Genomic DNA, 16,137 nt, shown 5'->3' with positions numbered 1-16,137 from the left:
TTCTTGGTCTGCAACCTCGTAGTCCAGTCCTTTGCAGGGTTCTAGTGACGGTTTTCCTTAAAGCTACAATGCCTGACTTGGCTAAGTGACTCTGGAGTAAAGGTAAGAAAGATGCTAAAACTTGAAGTAAAACTTAATGTACAGTGAATAACTGGAATAAATGTCAAATATATATAGGAGCCTTTATTTCACAATCATAGCCAACAAATGAACAACCATTAGTGGCTCCTTTTAACTTTGTTTTTAATTTAGCTTTACTGTCTTGATGGAATTAACCATAGATGCACAATCATGATAACAATGGCAAACCATTGCCATACCTACCAGGACCATAGAGCGTTTGCTGCTGCTTCTTCAGTGGTGAAAAATAACTGTTTTGGCTTGGCTGGAGTCTGCTGGAGTATAAAACTGTGAAAATGAAAACTGTTGAATGCTGGAAAAACTGAAAAGCCAGCGCTCATGTATGAGGATTCTATAAAGCTTTGCCAATACTTCCAGGGTTAAGAGTCAAGTTACAGGAATAAGAACAAGCCAGCCATACTTGAGGCTTCTTTTGAATATTATAGTGAAATCTGCACAACAATCCAGTCTGGAATGGAAAACATCCATTTGCATCATCCTTCATCATCTCTGCCTGCTTTACTACATGTTTTTACTTAACCACCAACTGCAACCTAGATAATGTCCTTTAACACTATCACAAGCAAACAAGTCTCTAACAGCTGACAAGAGTGCCACCTGGTGTGGTTCTTTGATGCAGTCCCCCATCGTTTTCTAGGTGTGACATTATTTCAATCACAGAGGCTCTTCTGCATACACTTTCCTGTTCTTGTACTTTCTTCATTTGCCATTTATCATGCCACAGAAATAGGATGAGTAAACACTAATCATGTATTTCATAATAAAATCAAGGTAAATGATTAAAGTGAGTCTTTTCTTGAATTTTTATTTTCTAATAAAGGTGATTTATTCTTGAATGAAACCACTAGCACCCTTATCTATCTGTATCATCTTAACACAGGGAGTCACGTTCAGTAAAGCTCAGTTTAACTTGTTCGGCTTTTCTTGCTTATTGCTATCAACATGATCAGCATGACTGGTTGACATAGCTTTAAGCAAATACATCATATGACTGAACTTTCTTATACACTTAACACATTATGCAGAGAGGCAGAGATATGTAGAAATATGATTAACTGTGTTTAGTGATCTCCCCACCCTTTGTTCACAAGGACGTAGAAACATGTTGGGGGTTATAGAGGAAATTAAAAGAACAACATAAAAGTGTGATGGAAGGGTAGAAGGGCAAAAGAGGGTGAAGAAAGGAATAAAAAGTAGAGGGGAAAAACAACAATCCCCTATGAATAAGCAATAGGCAAGAGTGGGAAGGGAAAACTTTTTTCAAAGAAAACAAAGGGAGACAGGATGAAGAAGAGAGGGGAAAGGGTTAATAAAGGATGGAGGAGGATGGGAGGAAGGAGAAGAAGAGAAAGGGTAAATGGAGAGAGAGGGTGGAGGGAGAGGAGGCTACTCTTGTCCAGACTGAGCTGAAGAAGCAGCAAAGTGCTGCTTATCATTTTCAAGCACAGTTCTTGTGGATCTTTTGTCTGTGCTTCAACATTTTTTATCTTAACGCTCTTTCTTCTTTTTTAAATATTGCTCTTACTTTCGTTGCTTTGTGCATGTCTTCATATCTCTGATGTACTTTTTTACAGATGGCTTATAACTCCTGCTTCCTCCTCTCCATGTGTACACTGAGCATCTTTAAGTGTTTATGCCCATCCTCGCTTCTCCTCCTGCATTTCAGTGTTTCTCTCTTGTACTTTGTTATGCAGTCCTTGGATCCTTCAGGTGTTCTTTCTGTTTCTTGATTTCAATGTTGTTGTTTTGTTTTTGTCCTTCTTTGTAAAATACTTGCAAATCTGTATTTTTCTTCTTAAAATCTTGGATATTTGCATCTCTTTGCATTTCTTCCTGTTGTTCCTATGTCTGTAGGTGCAGTGCTTCATTAATCATTACTTGCATATCCTCTATAACTGCTTGGTCCTGTTGGTTCTTCTCCCCAAAACTCACGAGGAGTTCATTGAGAATTCAGGTTTTAAATTTCAGTTTCTATCACAAGTTATCCTTTTTGCATTTTGTGCTGGCACAAACAAGTTACTAAATATTGTCACTAAATCTCATGAGTTCTGATCGTTTTTATCTTTAACTTTTTTTGCTGCAGTAAGTGACCTTTCTGCACCCTTTACGTCAAGAGGAAATCCTCTAGGTACTTATGTCAAGTACAACCCCCCCCAAAACACAAAAGCACATTACATCAATATACATCCTATTTTTTTTATTATTTATTCATTTTAAAGATTTAATAGCTTGTTTTCCCGAAATGTTTATGTTACAATATCCTCAAATTCAGCCATTTGTAAAAACATTCATGAGGTGTGTGTATATATTTAAAATTAAAAAAAAAGGGGGGGGGGGGGCATCACCAAGTAGACACATCAATCCACACTTTCTCAGACACGTACATAAAAATGTATGCAATTGTCCTTATGTATTTTACACATACATATACACGTTTATATATAAAATACACTTCAAAAGTGTTGGTTATTTGTTCAATTGGTCGTAATTAGGATTTTTTTTTTTTGTCAATCATTATCATGAAAACTGGAGAAAAGTTCCATGAACAGGAAACCTATGATTGCCTGTGGCAGTCTTTCACAGAAAGACTTGAAGGCAAAAACTAAACTCAAGCCTACCCTGCCTCTACCAAACAAAAGAAGAAGAAGAGCAGATTCACCCGCTCCTCAGTACAAAAAAAAAAAAAAAAAAAAGAGGAAATAAAAGTTTTACAACTGACAACAAGTGTATGTGCCTGCAGCATTTAACTCCAGGGTATAGCTCAAATTCTCATTAGCTTTCCTTGCATCCTCATAGCTGGACGGCTGAGAAGACCAAACTACCAAACTGAGCTACTACACAGCTTCTTCTCAGTTCCTTGAGGAGCCCGAGAATCACGAGGTTTGAGTTCACTCATTAAAGGCTCCTCTGTCTATTAATCATCATACTGGATGATATTTAACTCGCTACCAAAACCTATAATCTTAGAGTAAACTCTCTAGTAACACAAGAGTGATTACATGTTAGGATTTGTACAATTTTGATCAAAGGGAGTGGAAACATTGGAGGTGGGGGGGGGGGGGGATTAAAAAAAAAAAAAACAAGGAAAAATAAATACAAAGCAAATCAGAATATCAGCAGGGATGTGCTGGTCTAATCACACAGTCCAAAAAAATTTAATATGCCCTTCCCCCCCCTCCTAACAGAACAACACTGCATTCAGCAAGCTTGAACATATCTCCTTTACATCATCTCAGTGAGGATAAGATGAACACACAATCCCACTTTGATTGGATCCTTCTTTTATACTTCTGACTGGAGAAGTTCTTTGTGATTGTTGTGGGCTTTTCCAACATCAAACAGTTCTCTAGGTTCAGTCCATTTATATTAATAGTCTCTCCAACCCTTCACCCTCTCTCAACCTTATTGCTGTCTGTTTAAAGACATGGTCATTTTTCACAGAGAAAGTGGTAAAATGCCATCTGTATGTACAAAAACAAACCAGCAAAAAACCACAGCCTAATCCCTGCAGGTTGAATGTAAATCCTTTAGACAATGAGAACTTTATTCTTAATGTTTTCCAGAACTCTTCTGACGTCCTCAGTGGCAGACCTTGCAGCAATTGAAAATTAGTAATAGTCTGTACATTTTTATATATATATATATATATATTTATATTAAAAAAAAACCCAAAAGAATAACAAATAAGAAACAAAAAAAAAAAAGTAGCTGAAGTGCAAAGGAATTGTTTAAGGAGAAAGAACGGTGGAATGGTGGACAAATATACACAACAATAATACTGAAAGCCGTGATAAAATGAAGAAAATATCATGCTCCTGAGTCCAAGTGTGAGCAAAACAGTGTGACAAAAGGTACACCGAAAACAGAGAAGGTTGGAAGTTGAAGAGGGATGGAGGGACTGGATGAGTAAAGGTCTGGACGAAGATGTAGTGACAAAGTGATGGGGGAGAAGAAGAGGCTAGCTCCACAATCCTGCGTAGTTGCCGTGCAGGCCAGAACAGAGCGGTCCACCTGCTACAAACAGCTTGGTGCCAGAGTCGTCATAGCAGTGGGTGTACACTGCATTGGGGAAGGAATGAATGTCTGAGAAGTAACTCCTCCACGTCTCATCGTGATTCTGAAAGGAATATTAGAGGGTAAGTGGGCAAAGACATTGCACATGTACACCAACTACAGTTTGACTGACCACAGTTCACTGCTTGATTTGGAAAAAACAAAAAAACAAAACTGCATACCAGCCAGCCTTTTCCCGTAGTGAGCTTGAGGATGCCATCTCCAGGGCACTTCCGATACCCTCCGTTTGGATTAAAAGGGTTCTCCAGGAATCTCTGAGCCCGGATGTCATAGAAAAGAAGAGAACCTTGGCCAGTACCCACAGTCACGATGTGCTCATAGAAACTCACTGAACGGATGCCTGCACAGACAGAAAGACATGCCAATGTAAAGCTACACAGTCAACATCTACCCTCCCACCGTTTGAGCTTTCCAACTGTCGGAATCCTCTGGAACTCTGCTTTCATTTCTAACCAGACAGAGTATGTTACAACTTTTATATCACGGTGAAAAATACAATTGTTATGGATATGTTTGACACATTGGAAGGCAATCATCATTTAAACTTCATACTAAGCAAGTATGAAGGTGACTTATATTGTGCCATCAGTTGAAAACTAACTTAAAGGAGAAACCAGTAACACACCCCAGTGGTAGTGGTACCAGGTCAATCTCACACACACAGTCCAAAGATGTGCATGGTAGGTTAACTACATTGGCTGCAAGTAAAAATGCAAAGTAAAAAGTTTTTTTCCCCCTCGCTGTCAAAGACTAGTGTTAGTTGCATTGACCAACAAGTCTGAGTGTGGAACATCCTCTGCCCTTTTGGCCACCTCTTTCAATTGCAAGGTTTGCAAATACCTTGCGTCTATTTTATAAACCCAGACAGGTTGCCAGCATACTACAATCAATCTGAGTCAGTCTGCATCACTGAACGCAACTCATCTGTGACATGTCTCTTTGTAAAAGGGGATTCACCTCAACTGGTTTCTAACTGGTGGTATTCGGGATACCTTTATATATAAAGGCAAGGCTGCTGAGCACTGTCATGTTGTGATTAAAGCGCATTATTACAGTAAATGTCATTACTTGTGGAGGAAATTATCAATTTCAGTTTCAAATCTGAAGTTCTGGCTGCCCTCTGAGTGCAAGCAGATACAGTGGCTTGCAAAAGTATTCGGCCCCCTTGAACTTTCCCACATTTTGTCACATTACAGCCACAAACATGAATCAATTTTATTGGAAGTCCACGTGAAAGACCAACACAAAGTGGTGCACACGTGAGAAGTGGAACGAAAATCAGACATGATTCCAAACATTTTTTACAAATAAATAACTGCAAAGTGGGGTGTGCGTAATTATTCAGCCCCCTGAGTCAATACTTTGTAGAACCACCTTTTGCTGCAATTACAGCTGCCAGTCTTTTAGGGTCTGTCTCTACCAGCTTTGCACATCTACAGACTGAAATCTTTGCCCATTCTTCTGTGCAAAACAGCTCCAGCTCAGTCAGATTAGATGGACAGCGTTTGTGAACAGCAGTTTTCAGATCTTGCCACAGATTCTCGATTGGATTTAGATCTGGACTTTGACTGGGCCATTCTAACACATGGATGTGTTTTGTTTTAAACTACTCCCTTGTTGCCCTGGCTTTATGTTTAGGGTCGTTGTCCTGCTGGAAGGTGAACCTCCGCCCCAGTCTCAATCTTCCAAGACTGCCCTGTATTTGGCTCCATCCATCTTCCCATCAACTCTGACCAGCTTCCCTGTCCCTGCTGAAGAGAAGCGCCCCCAGAGCATGATGCTGCCACCACCATATATGACAGTGGGGATGGTGTGTTCAGACTGATGTGCAGTGTTAGTTTTCCGCCACACATAGCGTTTTGCATTTTGGACAAAAAGTTCCATTTTGGTCTCATCTGACCAGAGCACCTTCTTCCACATGTTTGCTGTGTCCCCCACATGGCTTGTGGCAAACTGCAAACGGGACTTCTTATGGTTTCCTGTTAACAATGGCTTTCTTCTTGCCACTCTTCCATAAAGGCCAACTTTGTGCAGTGCACGACTAATAGTTGTCCTATGGACAGATTCCCCCACCTGAGCTGTAGATCTCTGCAGCTCGTCCAGAGTCACCATGGGTCTCTTGGCTGCATTTCTGATCAGAGCTCTCCTTGTTCGGCCTGTGAGTTTAGGTGGACGGCCTTTTCTTGGTAGGTTTACAGTTGTGCCATACTCCTTCCATTTCTGAATGATCGCTTGAACAGTGCTCCGTGGGATGTTCAAGGCTTGGGAAATATTTTTGTAGCCTAAGCCTGCTTTAAATTTCTCAATAACTTTATCCCTGACCTGTCTGGTGTGTTCTTTGGACTTCATGCTGTCGTTGCTCCCAATATTCTCTTAGACAACCTCTGAGGCCGTCACAGAGCAGCTGTGTTTGTACTGACATTAGATTACACACAGGTGCACTCTGTTTAGTCATTAGCACTCATCAGGCAATGTCTATGGGCAACTGACTGCACTTAGACCAAAGGGGGCTGAATAATTACGCACACCCCACTTTGCAGTTATTTATTTGTAAAAAATGTTCGGAATCATGTATGATTTTCGTTCCACTTCTCACGTGTGCACCACTTTGTGTTGGTCTTTCACCTGGAATTTCAATAACATTGATTCATGTTTGTGGCTGTAATGTGACAAAATGTGGGAAAGTTCAAGGGGGCCGAATACTTTTGCAAGCCACTGTAGAGTGAATTTCTGTGTATGCAGACAGCAACAGATGCTGATGGACGATTTCTGCCTATTGAAACACAACCTGATCATCACACACTTCCACTTAGTTCCATTTTATTTCCATCCTGATGCACCACAGTCACTTTCAAGACAGCAACAGACTTTATGCCGTTGCAGATGAGTTTGTTCCACATGGTCTCCAACCTCTTTTTCCCCCCAAGTGTTACTGTAGCATAAGTGCACAGAATGAAGTGTTGTAGAAATATGTATGTGTGAAAAATAGTTTGTCAAGTACTTTGAGTAAACAGGCTGATAAAATGCTAAATCAAGCTCACGCCACTGTAAATTTATTGCCGCCAATATGGAAAATATGTTAAATCACAACTTTACCACTCTCAGTGCCAGAATGACATTTTCTAACCTGACTGAAAGCACACTTAGTTCTACAACATGCAACATATAAATAACTTCAGTCAGCGTTTTAGATAGCTCAACTAATCTTTGATTGTATTACTGGCTCACTTCAAAAGCCAACAGGTGACTTACCACTTCCTCTCTCTCTTGAACTAACTGACTTGATGCTGTGTGTAGGTTGCCGTGGATCCAGAAAAGAAACATGGGCTTGAGAGCCTACAGCATACACTGACCAGTCCTGTCCATATGCCAGGCACACATTTTCTTTGCAATGAGGCAGCTTGGTGGACAGTATCTAGAGAAACCAACACAGACTGTTAACACTGAAGAAACTGAATTACAAAATCCTAGCATTATGAGAGAACTATTTATCATTTTGATCGCATATTAAAAATAACTAGCACTTTATTGGAAAAAGAATTACCAATACATAAAACTATAATTTGTCAATCTATGTACTGTACCTTGCACAAGTTATGCTCAGCTTTCCAGAGGTGGAAATAGCCATCCAAGGAAACAGCACCCAGTTCCTGGAAAAAAAAAGAAAGAAAAAAAGAAAAAGAGGAAATGCAAAAGGAAAAGGCAGGTCATAATTGGCTTAGGTCTAGAAAAACTGACACACAGGAGTGTGTCAGTTTTTCTAGACCTAAGGCTTCAGAATTCTAAGAGCTGTCGGTCTTCGTTTCATAAATGACTACCCTGACTTAGCGATGGGTAAATTTGTTCACCGTTTTAGATGCCATTAGATACTGTTTTGAGATGCAATTTGACAAACCTCAGATTCAAGTTTATTTATTAACCTAAATAACCTTAAAGTCCACAAAGAAAAGAAATTGTTTGGTGATGTGAGGCTGAGAGAACAAGATAAATCTATACTACATGTAAAAATTTAGAGCAAAGGCGTTTCATTAAAAATATTTTTAACTTTTAAGGAAAGATAATTGTTAGGTTAGCTAAAATTATAGCCATTATAAACAATATATAAAAGTTTGGTGCATCCAATCTTTTGTCGTCCTAAAGAGCAAATTCAGCAAAAGGAGACTTTGTTGCACACAACAGTCGTGTAGGTGAGTCTTACTTTATGGTTGTTATTGAAGGCCAGAGCACGGACTTTACAGTTGTATGGGTTGGTGTACTCCTTGGGGATGTCCTTGAGGGCACGGTGGGAGATGTGGGCATAGGAGGGCACTGTCTCCTCATTTTGACTCCTCTCAGCCTGGCTCATTACTTCTTCTGTAACCTCCCACAGTCCCATGGAGCCATCTCTGGACCCTACAGATTAAGACAAACAGAGCTCATGCCTATAGACTATGTGCACCTTACCATATGCTACTTCCGGTGGGGAAACTCCTGTAGGGCGCTTCGTTTCCGGTGTGATATTCGCGTCTTGTTTACGGTCAGATTTTCCAAGAAAAGTCAACCAAATGGATGAATCAAGCGGCGATTTACATTTCTCAAGATGTCTTGGGCATTTACCGAATATATCTGTAGATGATGCTCATCGATATTTTACCCTTGCGCCTCAGAGCAAAAGAGAGAAGGGATTGAAATTTCTCAGTACTTGTATATAGAGTTCCCTCGTTTATTGCGGGTGTTACATTCCAAAAATAACCAGCGATAGGTGAAATAGCCAGCTTTATTTTTTACAATTATTTTAGATGTTTTAAGGCTGTAAAACCCATCACTACACACACTTTATACACTTTTCTCAGACAGGCATGAACAGTTTCACACTTTTCTCTCTTGCTTAAACTCTCAAAGTTCAAACCTTCATAAAAAAAAAAAAAAAAAAAAAGTCCATTATAGAATGAAACCAAAGATCAAAACCTGTTTTCAGTCCCAAACATTTTTTTGAGAAATAAACAAACAGTTTATTTGTTTTTCTATAAATAATAATGACAGATTTTAGAACAAATGAATTTAACTTTAAGCGTCATTGCTTAATTTAAGCTTAATGCACTTTATAATCCAGTGCGCGGTATGGTAAAAAAAATAAAATAATAAAATACAGTGCAAAATTGCACTAAAAGAATCTGCGAAACAGCGAGGCTGCAAAAGGTGAACCGCGTTATAGCGAGGGACCACTGTAATTGTGAAGATAAGTCACAACATACCCTTGGTAAATACTAACATATAGAGACCCTTACCTGCAATCATTTATGTATTTTTTATATCCTCTGGCTTTTTTTCACGGTTTGTTGACATGCTGTGTAGGTGTGTACTGATATCGACATAACGGGGAAACATCTGGCTTTGACTATTGTTCGCCTGTACTTTGAATGCTGGACATTTCCTGTTTAAATCATAAGAACTGTCACTATACTGTGCTTCTGAGTGTGGACGATGTGTCTTCTGCATGCAGTAATGCAGTTCTGCTTGTGTTGAGTGATGTAAACAAACAATCGATCTACGCTCTTCAAACATCAAAATTGATCATTTGATTTTTTAATGACATAGCAATGGTGAGCGTTCCCACCCACTGCTCTTTGTAACTTAACGTAATCTTTCCATTTTTGTATTTTAGACATGACTTTTGAGTCCACCTTCGCAGTAGCAATTGACTGCAAAATAAAGCTACTGGAAATGTACAACCCTACATCCGGTCTTAAAACAGGAAGTTAGCATTTTCTCATGCACAGGGTCTATTATTGCCTATACTACTGACCTACACACACACACACACACACATACACACACACACACACACACACACACACACACACACACACACACACACACACACACACACACACACACACACACACAAGCCTAGTATGCCCCTACAGAGTAAACTGATTAATACCCATGTTCCCTCCAATGTCAATCGTGCTAACTCACCAGAAACTGCCATGTTGTCACTGATCCATGCTATTGAGAATATCCAGTCATTGTGACCATCCTGAAAAAACAAAACAAAAACAAACAGCTACAATGTCAAAGATATACAAGCTTGTACGTTTGAGGCTGGATTTCCAAATAAACACTGCTACAGTATTAGCAAAACATTATTTCAGCATTTCATTCTTCTGTGCCTGAAGGAAAGAGAACCTTAGGGAACCTGCAAGGTCAGAAGTGAAAAGCTCACAGTTAGCATGTCACAATATTCAGGCACAGGCTGTTAGCATTCAAATACACACTTAAAATTACTTACTAATCAGTGTATAGTGAACAATTTAGTGAGTTCAACATTTTTACAGTGCCTTCTAAAAGTAATGTGAGTATACTACGCTCACTTGGCCACCACTACACCTGTTTAACTGCTTGTTAAGACAAATATCTAATCAACCTCTAATCAAGTCATGCAGACATGGTCAAGACGATCTGCTAACGATCAAACAGAGTATGAAATGAAAGGCGATTTCAGTGACTTTGAACACGGCATGGTTGTTGGCTGCCTAGGCTGAGTAAAAAAAAAAAAGAAAAAAAAACGTAAATGGCCTGTATTTATATAGCGCTTTACTAGTTCCTAAGGACCCCAAAGCGCTTTACATATCCAGTCATCCACCCATTCACACACTGGTGATGGTAAGCTACATTGTAGCCACAGCCACCCTGGGGCGCACTGACAGAGGCGAGGCTGCCGGACACTGGCGCCACCAGGCCCTCTGACCACCACCAGTAGGCAACAGGTGAAGTGTCTTGCCCAAGGACACGACCGAGACTGTCCAAGCCGGGGCTCGAACCGGCAACCTTCCGATTACAAGGCGAACTCCCAACTCTTGAGCCACGATCGCCCAAGTAGTTCAGAAACTGTTGATCTACTGGGATTTTCCCACAAAACCAGCTCTGGGGTTGACTGAGAATGATCTAAAAACAATAACAAAAGAAAAATCGCCACACTGCTTCAACCTGATTAGACAAAAGAAAATTGAAGAAGAAGAAACAAACAAATAAAACATTGCCTTGTCTCAAAAAATGAGAATTTTCTAGTAAAGAACAAGCATGAACCATCCAGCCTTGTATGAATGCTTTCGGGTGCTGGTGATCGTATTATTGTGGTGTTGAATATTTTTTTGCCACTCTTTGGGCCCCTTAGTACCAATTAAGCATTGTTTAAATGCAACATCCTATAAGAGTATTGTTGCTGACCTTTTATGACCACAGTGTGCCCATCAGCTGATGGCTGCTTCCAGCAGAATAATGTGCCATGCCCCAAAGCTCAAATCATCTCACACTGGTTTCTTAAACATAACAATGAGTTCACTGTACTAAAACGGATTGAGATCTGGTGACTGTGGAGCCACAGTCATCAGATCTCAATCCAATAGAGCACCTTCGGGATGTGGTGGATCAGCAGATTCACATCATGTCAATATGCACAGCAAGGATCTGTAAGGAATATTTCTAGCACATAGTTGAACTCGTGCCTCAAAGAAATAAAGCAGTTCTGAAAGCAAAAACGGGACCCAAAAAGTAGCACATTACTAGTTGTCAGTATCCTGGCACTGCATACCATCAGTCACTGTGCCAAAGGAAACATGACAAACTGACAACAGCAATTGTGCAGCAGACATGATAATTGTGCTGCAAATAACAACGAAGAGACAATGATCAGTGTAGTGACAAGATATATTTTTCATTTTGTTAAATAGCTCACTATACATTCCTCTACATACAACTGCCTGTATATGAAGTATTTAATCAGTAAATTGTTTTGGTCTTACATAAGTTGTAACATGTTATGTTGGCTTCATGTTTTAAAAAGATATGATGATCAGACAGACTTGTCACTTCATTAGACTATATTCATTCATTCAGACATTGTAACACTTAACTCTATATAGTTTTAATGGCCAAAAACAAAAATGTCCATTAAAGTTCTAACCATTTTCCTCACCATTTCTTTAGAATCTACATCTGTAGCTTAATGACTGCTATGACATGCCTGCCAATCAACACAGAAAACCATCTGTCAACACAATCCCAGACCTACTTGATTTATTGACATCTCAAAAGACACTACGTGATCGCACCTCTGCAATCTTGGAAACGAGTACAAATGAGCAGAGTGGTATTACAAAACGTTGGATTTAAAAGGGAAGCTTAATGCAATTATGTGTTTCCAATTAACCTTTTATTTTACAGTGACTTCACTCCATTTGTGTGGAGAGGGTACCATGCAGAGTGGAGCAGACATGGAAAAGGAAAACAGCATTACTGTCATTACAATGACTACTCATTATACTACTGAATAAGTGGAATTAAAGCATCTCAGCAATTTTGAATGCCTAAAATCGCTAGAACTGTTTAATGAATGTTGTCTGGTATATGGAAAGTTTGATATCATTTCTAAAGCAGGAAAAGTGGATTAATCACTATTATCAATAACCAAATGTCAGGAAACAACCAAACAGTTCAAACTACTTACATCGCCAACACAAACAGGGTCTAGTGTAGGGAGTTGATAGATGGCCAGGCTGTTAGGATTGTCTCCTCCTGTGGCAAGCAGTGTCCTTGAGGGGTTGAGTTCAATAGCGTGGATCCCACAGCCTTGCTGGTCCAACCGGGTATGGGAGATTTCTGTTAAGTGATAATTGCGACCAGGCACCACTGGACCCACCTCCCCAGAGCCTCCATCACGACACTCCCTGTCTTTCAGCATGGGAATGCGTGTGATCTGTCCTGTCAGTACATCAACTACAAAAAGCTGAAAGTACATGAAGAAAATACAGCTAGTTGGCCAAAAATGTGTGAGGACAATTGAAAAAATTCTGACTAAGCTCACTCAAGAATGTTTACTTGATTTAGAGCTGATTTAAGATCGATCTTTATCTCTTTATAATGAAATTAAATGAGGTCATGTAAACCTACTGATTAAGTGGGATTTCTGGCAAACATTATTATAACATATGGAAAAGCCTAACTAGCTAATATAGATCACAAATAAAAAGGGCATCTTACCGTGTTGCATTTTGTCCCACACACCACCTGCCGATGATTGAGCCACTGTGAGGCAAACACTTTGTTGAGCCGCCCGAGAGAAAACTCCCTCTCCTTAAGAATGCCGGGGAGCCTGCCGGCTGCAAAGCCACGCAGGCTCCTCTGGAGCCTCAACTCATGCTGTTGTTGAGGTCTGAACTCCCGCCCCCGCAGAGCACATACCACAGAGCGTCGACTGCACCACCACTGCTGGGCATGACGTGAAGAACAAGAAACACGGCTTCGCTTGTGTGGCGCCTGACACCAACCCAGCTGTGAAAAGAGAGGGAAATAAAATTAAAAACAAAATGTCTTAGTTATTATGTTGAATGTGCAATTTTGGAGATTGAATCATAAAAACAAAGGGATTACTATTACCAACACAAAACAAATGAGATTTGAATGTATGTGAATTTCAGACTTCTTCGTGCCTATTTCAATGTCTCAGCTTATTCATGCTGAGCCATACCCATCTATCTCCCACATGACTGTGGACACAGCTTGTACACAGAGACTTGAGAGAATTATCAGAGCATTTACATTTGAACATCGAGTAGTTGAGCTGGCTGTCTAAAACGGTTGCAAAGTCAAAGGGTTTTTGTGGGGTCTAATGACAAACTGTAATATCACTGATGATAAACACTTTTCTAAAAGGGTTTTGATCATGTCATGTTTGTGTGATGTTTGTCCATTAATACATTCATTTAACTTTTGCAACAATTAGTGGCTTTCTTGGCCAATGAATACTAAACTCTGGCCATATGATTAAAGCACTATCCACATTTTACAGTTTACAACCTCAGCGCTTAAAATGTTAAATAAACAGAAACAGAATCAGATTCATACTGTGTGCGATTGCTTTGGGGCATTTCAGATCCTGAATATGGGCTAATATGTAAACATATAGAGGCACAGGGTCCCCAGGACATCATTCTCACTGCTATTAAGTACACACTAGTGGCAAATCAGACTACTTAAAAAAATAAATCATCTCATTTTCCATCCAATACAATTACAAATGTTGATTAATAATTCTCTCACACTAAGCAAACCAATTATAAGCCGGATCACAGGTCTTGAACAATGGAAGAAAAACACTCAGTATTTATGACTTTGTATGTCAAAGGAAGCCATTGTGCCATGTTGTTTTTGTCGTTCTTTCTTGTACTGTTTGAACATTTTGCCGGTTTTGTTCAATGCTGGAAAACTATTCTGACAATCTGACTCAAATCTACCGATGACGGTGGCTCCATGGGCCTGAGAGGTGCACTAGAAGCAGGTCGTGATTACTGTGACCAGTCTCACACGTTCTGGTTCAGGTCAAACACGTTTTTTTCTGATGTGCTGGACTCAGTACTGGCTATTTTGGCATGCCTACTCGATACGGTATTTCATTTGTCGACAAACGTCCAATTCGGGGCGTGGACGCAACCAATCTACGGTTAGTCCGTACATACGGGAAATGGCTAGTCAGCTTAACAGTTAACGTTTCAGCTAGCGTTAGCTGTATAGCTATCTATGCCTGATAACACTACTGAGCTATTTATAAGATCAAATCTGCTTTTATTTTTGATCGGAAGGTGACGAGAGACGGCAATATTAGAGAAAAGGACTGCCAGCAGTATCCAGCCAAATCTGATAAAGAGAATAATAGCACAAATAACGTGGCTAACATTAGCTGTCAGATTGACAACGGACTGCCGTTGGCTAACGATATGTTAATATAAGCGGGTACTTTCAAATCGAAATATATTATGTTATTTTAAACAATACAGAATTGTTACTGTTTGTTGCATGCTTTTCCCATATAGCGAAGCTGTTAAATGTTATAATGCAAGTAAAAATCTGTCATAACATCTTATATCAGCTAAATCTGGCTAACTCACCGCTAATTAGCATCCCAACATAACAGTTTAGCTAGCTAATATGGACCCGCACCGGTTTCCGCCTACCTGTTGTTGGTCCTTGGGCTCTCCTGCCTTCCTTTTCCTGCTAACTGTTTTCTTCGCCATAATCTGACACACACAGTTCCCTCACCCACATGGAGGGTAAAAGTGACGCTGGACACTGGATCATATAATGGCGATGTCTATTTTGTTCCTTGGCCCTCAAAGGCAGCGTCCAGCGAAGAGGAAAGGCGATCACATACGGGTGAGGTTCGTTAAATCGCAAACTAAAATTATCCCCGAACGTCCTCAGATAGCGTACTTACTCGCCTCTCAAAAATCTCTACACTCAGTCCGTGTAAACTATTCACTGCCGAGCTAGTAGCTTGCTCTTTTTCCTTGTCAGGTCGCGTCAGCGGCAACGGCGAAGGCAGCGCGCAGCCGCACTGAAATTAAACATCAACAAAAACAAGGTCGTACGAGAACGTCAAACGTGCTCGTTCACGTTAAACTGCGTGGTACCATTGACCCGATCGTGTGACGTCAGAGCTGTCGTTTGACACACTAGATTACTACTGTATTTTCGTTGTTGTTTTTAATATGGGTATTTTAACATTGATTTAAATTTATATTCAATATATGTTCAATAATATAGAGCTGATATCTATAACTGTTTAATTTGGTTGAAATAGCTATTAATAGTTTGTTGAAACATATTCTGTTTGCTCACAGATGGTATTTCTAAACATTTTACACATTCTTATGACAGAGACAGTGGTGTAGGGTGGCTTGTTCTCCAGTTGGAGTTGGCCATCTACCCTTCAAATGCCAATGCATCCCTGGGAAAGAAATCAACCCCCGAGTTGCTCCTGTTGGTGGACAAACACCCTATATGTGTGTGAGTGTGTGAATGTAAAGCCCTTTGTAGAGCCCCAAAAGGAGCTGTACAATGTTAAAAGGCACTGTATAGAAGCAGACAATTCACCATTACAGGCGG

At 40.0% G+C, this 16,137-nt stretch overlaps 1 protein-coding gene across 1 annotated transcript; it reads right to left on the bottom strand.

Annotated features, from left to right (window-relative positions):
• Positions 1-2,317: 2,317 nt before the first annotated feature.
• On the bottom strand, positions 2,318-15,607 carry dcaf12 (DDB1 and CUL4 associated factor 12). The gene is made up of 9 exons (XM_024802473.2): positions 15,207-15,607; positions 13,237-13,527; positions 12,704-12,982; positions 10,174-10,234; positions 8,414-8,607; positions 7,800-7,865; positions 7,468-7,630; positions 4,377-4,555; positions 2,318-4,258 (listed from the first exon to the last, which is right to left on the bottom strand). Exons 1-9 carry the CDS (start codon positions 15,264-15,266, stop codon positions 4,100-4,102), a joined length of 1,452 nt encoding a protein of 483 aa, XP_024658241.1. The 5' UTR covers positions 15,267-15,607; the 3' UTR covers positions 2,318-4,099.
• Positions 15,608-16,137: the final 530 nt, after the last annotated feature.

The sequence above is a fragment of the Maylandia zebra genome, linkage group LG5 (assembly GCF_041146795.1).
Source record: "Maylandia zebra isolate NMK-2024a linkage group LG5, Mzebra_GT3a, whole genome shotgun sequence".
NCBI lineage: Eukaryota > Metazoa > Chordata > Actinopteri > Cichliformes > Cichlidae > Maylandia > Maylandia zebra.
This window is presented reverse-complemented; position numbering and strand designations above follow the sequence as displayed.